Source organism: Silene latifolia, chromosome Y (genome assembly GCF_048544455.1).
Source record: "Silene latifolia isolate original U9 population chromosome Y, ASM4854445v1, whole genome shotgun sequence".
Lineage (NCBI taxonomy): Eukaryota > Viridiplantae > Streptophyta > Magnoliopsida > Caryophyllales > Caryophyllaceae > Silene > Silene latifolia.
The window spans coordinates 459,690,096-459,704,632 of NC_133538.1; the positions used below are offsets into that span (position 1 = coordinate 459,690,096).

At 36.3% G+C, this 14,537-nt stretch overlaps 1 protein-coding gene across 3 annotated transcripts in view; it reads left to right on the forward strand.

The window, feature by feature from the left end:
- Positions 1-14,537, forward strand: part of LOC141633436 (uncharacterized) — a 54,958-nt gene that overhangs the window by 19,469 nt on the left and 20,952 nt on the right. For all 3 annotated transcript variants that reach the window (XM_074445907.1, XM_074445908.1, XM_074445909.1), the window contains 8 exons: positions 1,921-2,038; positions 3,115-3,225; positions 4,748-4,824; positions 5,722-5,788; positions 6,261-6,326; positions 8,750-8,857; positions 8,937-9,067; positions 9,233-9,299. In XM_074445907.1, coding sequence (XP_074302008.1) covers positions 1,921-2,038; positions 3,115-3,225; positions 4,748-4,824; positions 5,722-5,788; positions 6,261-6,326; positions 8,750-8,857; positions 8,937-9,067; positions 9,233-9,299 — 745 coding nt within the window. The remainder of the gene's footprint in view (positions 1-1,920; positions 2,039-3,114; positions 3,226-4,747; positions 4,825-5,721; positions 5,789-6,260; positions 6,327-8,749; positions 8,858-8,936; positions 9,068-9,232; positions 9,300-14,537) is intronic.

Sequence of the window (14,537 nt, forward strand, 5' to 3'; positions counted from 1 at the left end):
ATGTAGTAACATACAATGGTCTTATACAAGGCCCATTTGTTGGGGTGGAACATTTTCGAATCATGAATACTCAAACTTTCTAATTATTTAATTTAAAAAATTCATACAATAATTTTTTTTAATGAATAATACTTGTTGACTTTAAAAAATCCTAGAGAATTTCAGGAAAAAAAAAATGAAAGAAATGGAATTTTCGGTACAAATACTCTATCAAAAACATTTTAAAGCATAAAATGTCTTGTAATGATATTGCAGAGGAAAAAAAAGATGGCATGGTAAGAAGGGTAAGATGTAAGTAACCTTACCTCTCTAACAAAAAACATAGTAAAAATTTAGGATTACTACCCAACATGAAAATTCCTTAAAAAAAAGTATGGATTATACACTTTTCATTTTGAGTCGCAACAAAAAAAGTTCGAAAAGGAAAAATATTACAGTCGCTTTTCTTGTCTTTAGAATATGATAAATTTTGTAATTAATATTTCAACAATGTTTTGGGAAAACAAACATTCAAGAAATATTGATCTTAGGATCTTGAAATGAAAGATGACAAACAATTTGTGTGGTTGCTTTTTTTTTTGGGAAGGTTGGGTGCTTTGCTAGATTTTTATTTATTTATTTTTAACAAGGGGGTTGGCATGAGCCACACCCACATTTTCCCTTGGGTTTTAAAACCTCATACATAGGTGTCAAAATACAAATTTGTAAAACGAACACTAGCTAGGTATGCCGTATGAGTTCAGAGTATTTTAAACCCATTTTTGAAACCAAGTATTTGGGAGCCAAAGGCCCGTTTATTCACGTTGATGTCTCGTTTCAGATAGGAATACTTTGAACATTATTTGTAGCCTTGTAGGCTGTACACATCGTAATATTTTTCCGAAAAATATTTTAAGTTTGTCTTAGCAGAGTTTTGTACTCCCTCCAATTCTTAGGAATTGCCCCATATTCCACTTTCGGCATATTCACTAAAATTGTCCCATTTCCTTTTTGAGCATATTTTTGCTAGTAAAATCCCTCAACTTTATTGGCAAGCCCCACCACCCTACTCACAACCTTAATCTTTGTGTATAAAGCAAATGGGGCATTTTCAAAGAATGGGAGGGAGTAGAAGCTTGACAACATAAGGATCATTATAGATTTCTCATGATTACTGTATCAGCCAAGTATTGTGAGGTTGCTCCATAATTTGTATTGTTAGTAGTGTATGCATAAGATTTTTTCTCATAGTGTTCCTTTCTGCTCTAATTAGTGTTGGGCAGGAGAAAGTAGGAGTTGCGCCTGTTCCTCTATGGTCTAAAAAAATGCGCTACAGAGTATTTATCATGTCTTTTCCCATTATTTCATGTGTTATTAACAATAAGGTTTACTATATTTCATGTTAGCATGCCTCGGATCAGTTAGGAATAAGGATTGTTTTTGTAGTTGTATACTTGTATTATGTACATATTCTCCATGGGTTATTTAATAAGATAATCATGATATAGTATGCAATTTTTTTTTGTCTGATCTGGTTTGTTGATATGCGTATATCGTGAAGCTGTTGGTTTAAAATTTTAAAATTTTAGACGAATTATGCCCTAAACTTAACCATCCTCATGATAAAAGCCATCTTTTGAGATGTAAATAAACATGATTTTCATTGATAAAGCTTCTGATTATGCTTGATGTTATATTTGTAAATAATTTTTATACATTATTACTTCTTTTTGATGGGGTCTTTTTAGGCACTGGCCACACACAAAATATGGTTTAAGACTTTCTCTTGGGGTGAGGGGAGATTTTTTTTTGTGTTTATTTTTTTTCATAGTGCATTCATGAAGGTACATTGGCTTATGATTGTATCTTTTAAAGGGACACTAGTTCATAATGATTTGGTATCATGTGTTTTAAATTCATTTTTTGCGTTGATGAATGCAGAGTTGATAATAAAGCTTCAAGTCTTAAAAAGAAACTTGATGAGATAAGAATTTCGCTGGGGCACTCGGGTGATGGTTCTGAGAAGTCAGAAATTAAATACGAAAATGAGACCATAGAGGTATGGCTTCTCACTTGCCAGTACATTCTTGAACTTTGTGTCAATGATGCAGTGCTTTATGTTCACATTGGTAACTTCTAAGAGACAACATATCTTTAGAGGCTTAGACTAATCCGAAACAAACATGTTTATTTGTGGAGTTCTTAGCATATGGAGAAAGAAGTTACAAAAGAAAAGTTACATTTTGCTGGTACAGAAACTACGAGTATTACTATCAAATTATCAACCTTTTTAGCGGCATATGCGAGCTGTAGAAATCTCAATCACTCTTCTTAATAATGAGTATTACTATCTTTGTGGTATCCGTTCAATACATTTACTAATCAGTTACCAATAAAATTTAGTAGAGTAGATTTATGCTATCACCACCTCACGGAAATAATGAGTTGAGGTTGAATATAAAACTGAAGCAAAATGTAATGGACTTTTAGCCTAACTACTTGGTCGCGATTACAAATTCTAAGGTTAAGTAGGTGTATGTAGCCCTTCTTAGTTACACAACTTCTCATATTGGAAGCATACTTTGCTTTTGTTACGGACTTCTGATGCTGCCATTCTTGAATTTTGAAAGATACAAGGTTATTTATTTCCTGTGAAACACATTGGTCAAAATACTTCAGAAAATTAATTATACAACATTACCGCAATGCCTCAAGGGCTCCCGCAAATAGCAAGGTAAGTGCGAGAGGGTGGTCGGATGTATGCAGTCTTACCCTCGTGGCCTCGTGCTAGCTGCACAACGAGGATGTTTCCAAATGACCTAAGATGAAAATCGCATGAAGAACTGCATCGAATGACTGATACTTCACAATGAAAAGAAGCGTAGCCAGTTTAGTTAGCCATTTTGCTTTATTCCATCGTAATCTTGAACAAAAAAATAACTAGTACTTTCAGAACTAGTAGATGGAATCTCATATAGCTTTGTTCCAAAACTTTGCATAAAATTACATACTCTGCACAGGTTTGCTGGTCACTGGTGTCTATTGATGCTTTTAGTACTTCCTGTTTTCTTGTTTAGTTTTTGGGATAGTTCAACTTATAGTTGATCACAGTTTTACATGTAATTATTAATATAGGGCTTAAAGCAAGCACTTGCAGAAATTCGTATCTGTTCTACACTAGAAGGGTTGCTACTGAAGAAACAGTCACTATACAGTGGGGACACACCTGATGTTCATGCTCAAAAGGTATGCAGTTGATATTTATCATTTACAGCCTTGCTTGTTTGAGTTGCAGGTTCTCTGGATCCAGTATAAAAGTTGATGATATATTTTTTTTTTCTTCTTTTTTCAGCTATTATGCTATATAGATCTAAATAACTTGACGTTGAAGTTCCAAATGTATCTTTGTTTCTCGTATCAAGTTTATCTTTCTGTTATCTCGTTCCAAATTTATATATTAATCTAAACATTCCTGAGACTCTAAGAGTGATTTCTCTATGTCAGTTAGGTGGTTAGCCATGATTAATAGTGATCAGTAAAGCAACTGAAGTATTTAAAATGCAGTAGTTTGATTTGGTGTAATATACACAATACTAGCAATTTTTCTAAGAATAGAAGCAACAAATTTTCGTTAGTATGGCCTTATGATAGGGCAAGGGTGTCACACAATGTATCTGAGTAAATGATAGAATAATTCATTTATTATTTAATCTTTTCTTTGAATTTTTTACTTTTATATTGTTGAGCTTTCAACTTTTTTTTTTCCTTCTCGTTTGAATCTCTTTTTTTAAGAGGACGATTCATGTTGGCCGACCTCAAATTACCTTTTTATTTTTTATTTATTTAATATGACCCGTATTTTCATCTCTATTTTTTTGTGTTTCTGTTTTTATAATACTTGTTTTGATGCCTCTCAGTAATTGTTACAAACTGTTAGTGTTACATGGTGACCCAACCACAAATTGGACTAAGATACCTTTTTTTTTTTTTTTTTTTTTTTTTTTTTTTTTTAATTTTGTTTCTTTCTGTACTTGAGTTAGCCCAGGGTATTTATGACGCGAGTCACATGTTAACACGACACTCATTTCGACACAACCCGTCAATACCTCATTTTAGGCCTAAATATAAAATTTCTTTACAAAATAACCGTGTTTGATAATCCAACATGCATCCACGTTTGATACTTGCACACGAGTCCAAGTAACAGTGTGGTACTATGTAAGGGGTTTAGTCTTTCTTTTTACTCCCTATGTTTCTTTGATATCTTCCATTTTCATTTTTGGTATGTTTCTTATGTATTGTCCATTTCCTTTTTAGGAAAGTGCTTCAGTTTAAAATACCAAACTAGTCATCCACACTCAAGTAGGTTTAGGAGACAGAAAAGTAAAGACTAAAGAGGGTATTACTGTATCACAACACGTTTTTTGTCCCTTTTATTAGATCCCATGCCACTTCTTCATTGGTAAATATCAAAGAAATAGATAGAGTATATGTTTTTTTTCCCTCATAATTCTTTGGGACATTCAAACTCATCCTATTGAAGAGGATTATGAAAAGCTTGTATCAATTGTTGTCCTCGGCAACCTTCCTGAGTTCCTGTCTCTGAATTACTATTTTGTTGGTGTTTAGACTCAAGATTGATGTAAATGGTAAACTTCAATGTTTATAGCTCCTAGTCAGGAAAAAAATACCCAGTTTCCTCCTTTTCTTCCTCTTTGTTTGTTTGTTTGTTTGTTTGTAATGTGTTCTGTTTCATGCCACTGGCCAGATTGATAAATTGAAAGTGTTGTCCGAGTCACTTGCCAACTCTGCTGCAAAATCAGAGAAGCGAATATCAGACACCAGGTGAGATATATTCTTATGTGATGTAACTTGTACGCTTTTTTCGTTGGTCGCCTTTTCTGGTAATTTGAGATTATGGAACGTCTCCCCTTTTCATTTGAGAATCAGGAGGCAGAGAAGTGGCTTCTCTCCTGATTGTTACAGCTTGCTAAATATGGAGGATTTCGGGTGGACGGAAAAGAAGTGGAGGGAATCCAGTCACTTCACCGGGTTTGTTTAATTTACAAGTGATCTGGAGGGAAAGGGAAGGAATTGAAGAGGTGTTTTCTTAACAGCACTCTTATCTTATTGGCCTCCAAATGGGGTAGAATGGTTTCAACACGAATATTCTTTCCATTTTATTTCATCTCCTCTTTAATACCCATTCAAACCCAACAACATGACTATTACTTTCCTTCGCTTAATTCTTTCAATTTTTTCAATTATTAGGCACGACAACTTGATTCGATTCTCATTCATTGCAAAGGATGATCCCATTACTTCATCCTTGTCCTGCAAAACCTCCTGTCCGTTTGAAAATATTTGGAAGTTATTGTGTGTGGTATCATTTTTTGTATTTTCTGTTCTACCGCTACATTTGTTTGGTTGAGCTGTGTTGGATTTCAGATGGTATGACATCTATGAGGTTTCAGCAAACACACGGCCATTGAGGGGTTAATTTCAAGTATTGATATTTAGGAACAACTTGGTATTGGCTATTCCACAATAAATATTGGAGACTGTAGCTTTTGCAGTTTCCTGTATACATTTTTGCTTCTATCACGTGTGATTGTTTCACGCTGTGATTCCCGTGAAGATAAGGAGTTGGTGAACTTCACCTCTTTTCATTTAAATAATGTACTGTGTACTACATGTTTTCTAATGCATAGTTGGTTGCATTGTATTGTTTCATCATGACAGAACTCAACGTGAGGAGGCTCTGAAATTCCGCGTGTCTAAAGAGAACGAAGTTGGTGAAATGGAGAAGGTAATACTTATAGTTTCAGTAACTAATATCTTGTTAAGGGCTCGTAATTTTATTTTCTTTGGTCCTGTGCAATTTCTTCCAGACAGGCTAATTTTATACTCCCTCCATTTTCCTATTTTCACCCCCATTTGCTTTATTGCAGTCTCCAAGACGCCACATTGATCGTATTTTTTGATGTCTATATTGTTATTTTTTTTTCTTGGAATTTTTTTTTCGTGAAAGATGTCTTGATATTAATTGTAAATGTTTTAGTTTTATAAATAAATAGTTTTTATTAACCAACTTATTGACGGTCAAAGTTCGGAAACTTTGACCTTCAAAAAGCAAATGGGGTGAAAATAGGAAAATGGAGGGAGTATTTAGATTAGGACAAAGAATTTGTGCTATCATTGCCATTCATAGAAATTTTTTTGAGCTGGCTTAGAGATAACTATATTTTAGCAAAATATCTAATGCTAGTTAATCTCACCAGGAAATAGGTGTCGAGGTAGCTGCACTTGAGAAGCAAAGGGATGAGCTAGAAGCACAACTGAAAAAGGTTTACATTGTTTTATTTGTGTGCCTATTTCTCTTTTATCCTTACGTAATGCGCTTTCCAGTTTTGCTTCTATTTCTGAATTACTTCTAAATTCCTGTGATTACTGGTGTCTGAATGGACCACTGGGCAAACATGAAAGTCTTCAGTCTCTAATTCGTCTGAAAAATTGGTGCTTTTGGCACTCTGTCGTTGGGTTACCGGATTCGCTCAACTCCTTTGCGAACATGAATTGATTTGAGTGTATCTTCTTAATATATGTACAAATTAACAGAGTGTTACCGAATCAGATGTTACATACTCGTATAATATTAGACAACAATGCTCTACCACTAATCTAGCTCTTGTGCTCGTTTATCTCTCCAATGGTTTTCTGTGGCACTCCCTTTGTATTTGTTTTTGTCCTCTGATCCATTTGTCGATCCTTTTGAACAAAAGGCAAACAAAAGCTATGTTTCATAGAATTATTTTTGAATGATCCTTTTATTCAGCAACTTGTTATAATCTAGCATTACTATTTTATACTTCCTATTTCGAGTATCAAGCTTCTATCCAAGAGCTTCAACTGTCAAACAATATTATTCATAGGTCCTACAACTCATATTCGTTGTCAGTGATTAACTTCCAGTAGAATATACGTCTGAAACTTCTATGAGCCTAAGAAAAGATATTTAAAAATAAAGATAACCTGCTATTAGCACAAGCAGGGAGGTTTACCAAACTGTTTCATAGAACTATTTAAGAAGTATCCACTTTAGTCAGAAACTTATTGTAATCTAGCATTACTATGTTGTATTTCCTATTTTGTGTATCAAGCTCTTAACCAAGAGCTTCATTTGTCAAAAAAATTTAGCACGGCGGGGAGGTGTTTGTAGTATTTGGTCAGCTATCTACATTTCTAAATCTCTAATAGCCACATCAGAAACTCAAAATCCGAATTTCAAGGGTTTACACTTGCCTAAGGTTTCAGTTATCAGGAAACCTAGTTCATTGGATAGTGTTCTTAGATTTTGGGGTGCAAGGTTAGAGAGGGTTGGCAGTTGGCACCTTTGTGGCCGTTGTCGTTTAGATGAGGCTACTTCACTGAGCCATGATTGTGGTAGGATGACACATGCAGATTGTTCAAAATTACTATCACTTACAATTCTCTAAGGCCTTGTTTGGATAGGAAAAAAGGAGGGGAAGGAAGGGGAGGGGGAAGGAGGGAAGAGAAAAGAAGGGAAGGGAGAATGGAGGAGATAATTTTCCCTCCAAATCTTGTCTATGTTGGTGGGGAAATAATTTGCCTTGTAGGAGGGAAATGGAGGGATCCATTTTGCCTCCCCTCCAAATCCCTCTACCTTCATTTTGTTAACCAAACAATGGATTTCTCATCCTTCCAATTCCCCCCCCCCTCCCCTCCGTTTTCCCTCCAAATCCCCCAATCCAAACACACCCTAAGGGTGTGTTTGGATAGCAAAAGTGGAGGGAAAGGGAGGGGAGGGGGAAGGAGGGAAGGGGAGGGGAGGGGAAATGGGGTGGGAGTGTTTGGATACAATTTTTCCCCAAATCTTGCCTATTGTGAAGAGATTTTGATTTGCTTTGAAGGAGGGAAAATGGATCCCTCCAAATCTTTCCCCCTTCATTTCCCTCCACCCTTATTTGCTATCCAAACAAGAGATTTTTAAATCCCCTACTCTCCCTCCCTTTCTTTTCCCTCCAAATCACTCAATCCAAACACACCCTAAATGAAAGTAATGGTTCTTATTTGTTCCCATCTGTTAGTATATTTCTAATTATCCATTATTTTGATTTGTGGAATATATATAGTGTGAATAGCTTATGTTACTTATATCCCTACCTTTTTTTTGTCCGCTCTTTTTATACAAGTGCCTAAATTTTCAATGACGTGTTGTAAACATCTGGGTTTGCTGTTTGATCCTTTGCGATTCACCTTGGATTCAACACTCAGTTTACCTTACTGTACTCCTCACGTTCTTTAAGCTGAAGTAACCTTATATTTTCATGGCTGTGATGTAAGAACCCATTGATATAAGAACCCATTGGTTATTTTACTTAATCAGCCTGTTCTTAGGGATTAGTATATACCAGAGTTTCCTACCCCGGTATGCGTAAATGAACATCCCATTGATGCATATATTTTAGGCAACCACCATGATACAAGTACTGGCAAACAGATTTTTGATTTGTCCGAGTGAGTAGGCAGCGCCTACCAAACAAAACTCTCTTGAAGAGGCACACGAGGGAGGGGATTCTTGTAACCCAGATAGGCCAGATTTACATTATCGTCCTCTCTTGGTTTTCTCTCTCATTAGTGCATTTTTCCTTTTATCTTTCTGTATTTCTATCTTGTTTACTTGTCATTTACTTCGATAGACCTTGTATTTAATGATCGCTGAGTGTAAAATGCGGAAAACATTATGCAGGTGAACATTTCATTGACTGCTTCCCGTAAACATCTACAAATTGCAAGGGAGGAGAAAGACCAATTTGACGAGGCTAACAATCAGATTCTGGAACACCTGAAAACAAAGGTTTTAGTTCTTCTGGGCATATTTGACATTGCCGGATTGTCCTTGAGGCTTATTTAAATACTCACTATGGTATGTTTAGGAAGAAGAGCTCTCAAGATCAATTGATTCATGTAAAGCAGAAGCCGATGTGCTAAAGACGTGGATCAATTTCCTTGAAGATACTTGGGCAATACAATGCACATATATGGAGTCTAAGGAAAAGCAGGCGAAGTATGTGTGTCTTATCTAACCCGCATTTTCAATCTATTACTCTTATCTCTCACCCTCCTCTATAGGTGTGGAGGTGGCTTTTCCTTCTCTTCTGCTGGGGAGGACGTGAATTATTAGGGGTGATGTCCCCACTTCCCATGCCTAATTTTTGTTTTCATTTTCAAGGGATGAATTGGAGGTACATGAGGACTTCTTTGTAAACTTGGCTATTGAACTTCTCTCTGGATACAAGGTAATTTCAGGTTTATAATATCCGCGTCTTTCTGGGTTACCTATATGGTCAAACTTTGGCTATTGAACTTCTATCCGGATACCAATCGTCCATAGGACCTCCGTCGCAAAGACCTTTCTAGTCTTGTATGCTTATTTGTTTACTTGTGTGATGCCCGTGCGTTGCACGGATTCTAAAATAATTGTCTAATAAATGTAAAATGCGTAAGGATGTTTTAGCCATTATTGTGTAAAGGGGTCTATAGATCAATTTTAATGCTAACATATTTGATTAACAATAAATATTGCTTAGATAGAAGTTAATGCTAAACTAATCGACACTTATTGGAGAACACATTTTTCACTTAGATAGTAGTTTGGAGAAGTTTAATTGGTCAAAACAAAAAATGACAATCCATTTGTATTTTAATTCGTTTAACAGTGTATTTGTTACATACAACATGTACACGCCTCCTCTCTTTTGATCTTTGAATTTAAAGTATGATAAACGACTAATATAGATGCAGTCATGTAGTATGCCCTTAAGCCTCTTAGATTCCTTTCTTTTGGACCTATCCTCTCCACCTCAACCATGTGTTTCATATCTTTATTATTGTTAATGTCTCTTGAAACGTTTCTTATAATGTGTTTAATGTGCTCTTTTTTCATCATCAAAATATTCTTGTTACTCAATTTCTTTTTACCCCTGTGACTGTTATATCAACTTTCGGTGCTACTTTAAAAGTTTCTCCTTAGGCTTCTCTTATTCTAAATAGTGCTCTTACCCTCATCTTACCCTTCGTTTCATGGCCAACCTTAAATAATTATGTTCCACATGTACCAAGCATCGTAATTTTCTTTTCTTGTAGCTTGCTTGTTGGGGGTATACTCCCACATAATGTTAGTCTCTCCTCTCGAGTTTTGCCTGTTTCACCTTCTTTAGCATGTGTCACCATTATTCTAAGAGCATTATCCACATTGTGTGGGTTTGTCCCTCGTTTTGTCAGCTCCCGCTTACCTTCTACTCCTTTAATTTGACCTTCATCCTAGAATCTTTTAAAACCTTAATCACTTCAACTCATCTTGATTTACTCTGATCTTTCCTCCTTAATCTTTTGGTGGTTTTGTTCAACTCAGACCTTGGACCCGCACCCGCATTGACTTTCTTCTATTCATGTTCATTGCTCTTCTTGGTATATTGCCAACACTCTTAAAACCTGACCTCAAACACATATTAAACCAATCTATTACGCCCCTCCTGATTTCCCATGGCACAAAACGAATGTAGCCGTCTGCTCTTTGGGTGGGTATTGGTTGGATTGCTCAAGTTCATTTAGAGACCCCTTTTGAGTTGTATTACTTGCCATTCAAGTTGACCTTATGTCCTCTGCAATCGCGTGGGTTGTTAAAGCTTGGAATATTTATGAAAAGGTAGTGTAAATTTGAAATTGTTTATCTTAAAATTTCCTTGAAAATGTCGTTTGATAATATTTTTAAGATGTTTTTCTAATTGATCAAACCGAATAAAAAAAAAATCCACTTGGCTTTACAATTTGAACAAATAAACGCATGTCAACATATAAAGAAACAGAAACGTGATTAAGAAAACATTTATCCACAAACACGGAGAGAGAAAAATCCGTTCAAGTGGTCATGAAGGCCCAATTTGAATCGAAACCTAATGAAATTTTGTCAAATTAGAAGAAATTAATTCACAGTAATAAAAAGGCAACAACTTGAGGTAAAGACCTCATTGGTTTTTGCACGGTAATGAAATAATAATTATACCATATTAATGTGGGGTATGTGAAAAGATGATAAAGATGATGATTAACCTATATTTGTCTTACTCCTATTTATCTTTTTTTCATACTATATGATTATTTTGAGAGATCCCATCAAAAGCATAATATTCTGTATCTATTTACGTTATTTTTTACTTGTTTCATGTCTTTATTACGTAGAAGAGTCGAAGATGAACTAATATGAGATATATGATATGGCCTATGATATTATTTTCCTAAACTATACTGCCGATACGATACATAGTACTTACTTGTGTTGTGTAACTATTTATGCAAATCTAACTATTAAATAATATTGGTTTAACCGAATTTTTTCATTGATTATGTTTTCTTTTTATATAAATTACGTATCGCTACGTTATCTTTGTGTGAATTTGATTTTAGAGTTGAAAATCATTCTATTTCTATTAGCGACACCGATCTTTCACCAAATATTTTTTGTGTGCGCGTGCACTCCTTCTTTCAAATGTTTTTTTATCTACATATTAATCATCCAAATGTGAATTAGTTTAACTAATCAAATCACAAGTTAGCAATAGTAATCGTAAATCAAATTATGTTAGTATTACAATTGTCCTATATACAATCCTCTTCACACAATAAAGGTTAAAACGACTTTACTCAATATGTATTTGGCCGATAAAGCTTTGGAAAGAGCAAAATGCTTAGTTCTTTACAATATATAGTGAATTTCTTTATTGTCAACCAATGAAAAAATGTTCTATGGAATGAAATTAATGACCCATGATTAATTTGCAGTTCCATTGAAAAAGAGAGTGCATAAAAAATGCAAAACGACATATAAAGACTAAATTTATCAATTACCTAAAATGACATATAAAGAATAATGGAGGGAGTATAATTTAATTATTTAAAATTATTTGATCTCAATTGAAAATGAGGAAAAAACGGGGGTTATAATGTTTATTGTTGGAACTGGCCGATATCCCTAAATAGTGTGATAATAACCTATCCGAAAATGACCTGAACTTGAAACAACCCGGCCCAGTGGCGGAGCTAGAAATTAACCCCAGTGGGGGCGGGGCGAAAAATCTGAGTAGGGGGCGAACAGGTAATAGTTTAAGGTAAACTCGAAAAAAGTTGGTAAATTTTAACTAAAACAATAAATTTTCCGACCGCCCTCGCCCCTGCTAGGCCCCCTAACTCCACCACTTACGCAACCCGACCCATTTCGAACCAAATTCTTGAAAACTTGAATTGTTCCGACCCGAACCTGACCCGGTTGCTCATTTGCCAGGTCTATCTCCGTCTCCATCATTTTTTTACATCTGATGAATATATTCCTCATAAAAATTAAAAGGATAAATAAATGATGGGACGTGAGTGTAGGCACGGAAAATTTATTAATGTGCCGAATAAATCAAATAAATCAATTATTTTGAGTTAATACTAAATTTTAGCTCGATTTAATTATTTTGCCCCAATAAAATGAAATACAGGTCGATTCGTATTACAAATGGGTTATCCGGATCATTAAACCCGAAAAAGATAAAATTTGGGCTAAGTTCACTACTAAACCCATAAATGGGCCTGTGAATGCAAAAGTCCACGAAGGGGAATTGAAACTCTATAAATAGAGCCATTCCCATTCATTTCAAAGTATGAGAAATCATAATCATAAATTTCAGAGAGAAGAAGACAGAAAAGTTCTACAAATTCCCTCTGCAAGACACCTCTGCAAGCAGTCAACAAGCACACCAAAACTACCAAAACTGTGCCGTCTGCCCAAACAATTCAAGTTCAAGTTACAACATTCAAGAGAGAACAAGTCACAGTGGCCCTCTCAAGAATACAAATCGACACCTCCTACAGAGTGCATACAACCTCTACCGGTGTCATTCAAATACAACGTTCGCGCCTCTACTACAGACAGCGTTTACGTAATCTACCACGACATTTAGAATAAGAGGATACATTAGAGATTGTACACATAAACTTCCTGATATTAATAAAAGATCATTTGTTTCCTATTTTGTATTACATTTATTTTGCGATACAAATTTTGCTGTTACAAATTTTGGTGAACCCGACGTGAAAATTTCTACCTCTCATCTCTACTGCGGTTTTAATCAAGTCTACCACAACAAAAAGATGTCTACCAATCAAAGCATCTCCTCCACTGCATCCAAGAAGACCTACGCAGATATCCTGCAGGGTACTCCCATTGCTGCTACCTCTGCTGCGTAGTCAGTTGGCATCACCACAAGAAGAATGGCGAAGAAGGCTGCTGTCAATGCTGCTGCTGCCAGTCACGCTCTGCACACGTCCCTACTAGGCCGCGCAAGATCTTTGTCGCCTCCATAGCTGCAGCCGCTACCGCACTCCTGGCTGCCTCTTCTCTTTCACACGAGGAGGTTAGAAGTGTTAAGGTTGACAAAAAGGCTTCCCCTTGCAAATCCAAGGCGTCGCCAAAGAAGAAAGAAACATCAACTCCTAACGCGTCACCACGGGTGATAAGTGGCGATACTCTTGAGGATCGAATGCAGAAGATGAATGATCTCCTTGAAAAGATGATGAAGGAGAATGAAGAAAAGAACAAGAAAATTGATGAGCTCCAAAAAGAAGTGGTGGCACTCCGTGACAGGAAGGCCGACAGCGAGCATGATGACACCGACAGGGATGTCAACGGTGATAAAGAAGTTGGCGAAGATGACATTGGAAAGCCAAACAATGAGATCAGCGCCTTCACTGAAGAGAAGCTGCAGGAGTGTCAGTTAGATGATAGCTCGACAAGTAGTGGACACTACTTCAAGCCTTACACTAAGAGGATGGTACACAGATCTGGACTCCGAGTCAATTGAGAGCTGGGGTCGCATGGAAGATGAATTCCTCAACAGATTCTACAGCACCAGACGCGTAGTCAGCATGAGTGGGTTGACAAAAACAACTCAATGGCAAGATGAGCCTGTCGTCGATTACATCAATAGGTGGCGTGCGCCGAGTCTGGAATGCAAGGATCGCTTAAGTGAAGCGTCAGCAGTTGAAATGTGCGTCAACGGGATGAAATGAGACATTCTTTACATCCTGAAAGGGATCATGCCGAAGAGCTTCAAAGACCTGGCTACCCGCGCCCTGACATGGAGATCACAATCAAAGAACACGACAATGCTCGACCAAGTTCTTCTAAGGTGCCAAGTGAAAAGAAAGAGTTCAAGAAAACTGATAAGAACTCCAAATCGTCGACAAAGGAAACGATGGTCGTCGAAACCAGCAGTGCACCTGTGAAAATCTCGTCAAAGCCTAAGTATGAGAAGAAGAAAGAGTCATTCTCTTACAACTACCAACGAGACAGGCCTACATTGAAAGAGTTGCAGTTAGGCTAAGAAATACCCATTCCCGTTCGACTTATCCTAATGCTCGATGACCTCTTGGAGAAGAAGGTTATACAATTGCCACATCCAAGCGCCCGAGCAAGCAAACAAGACCAACGATCC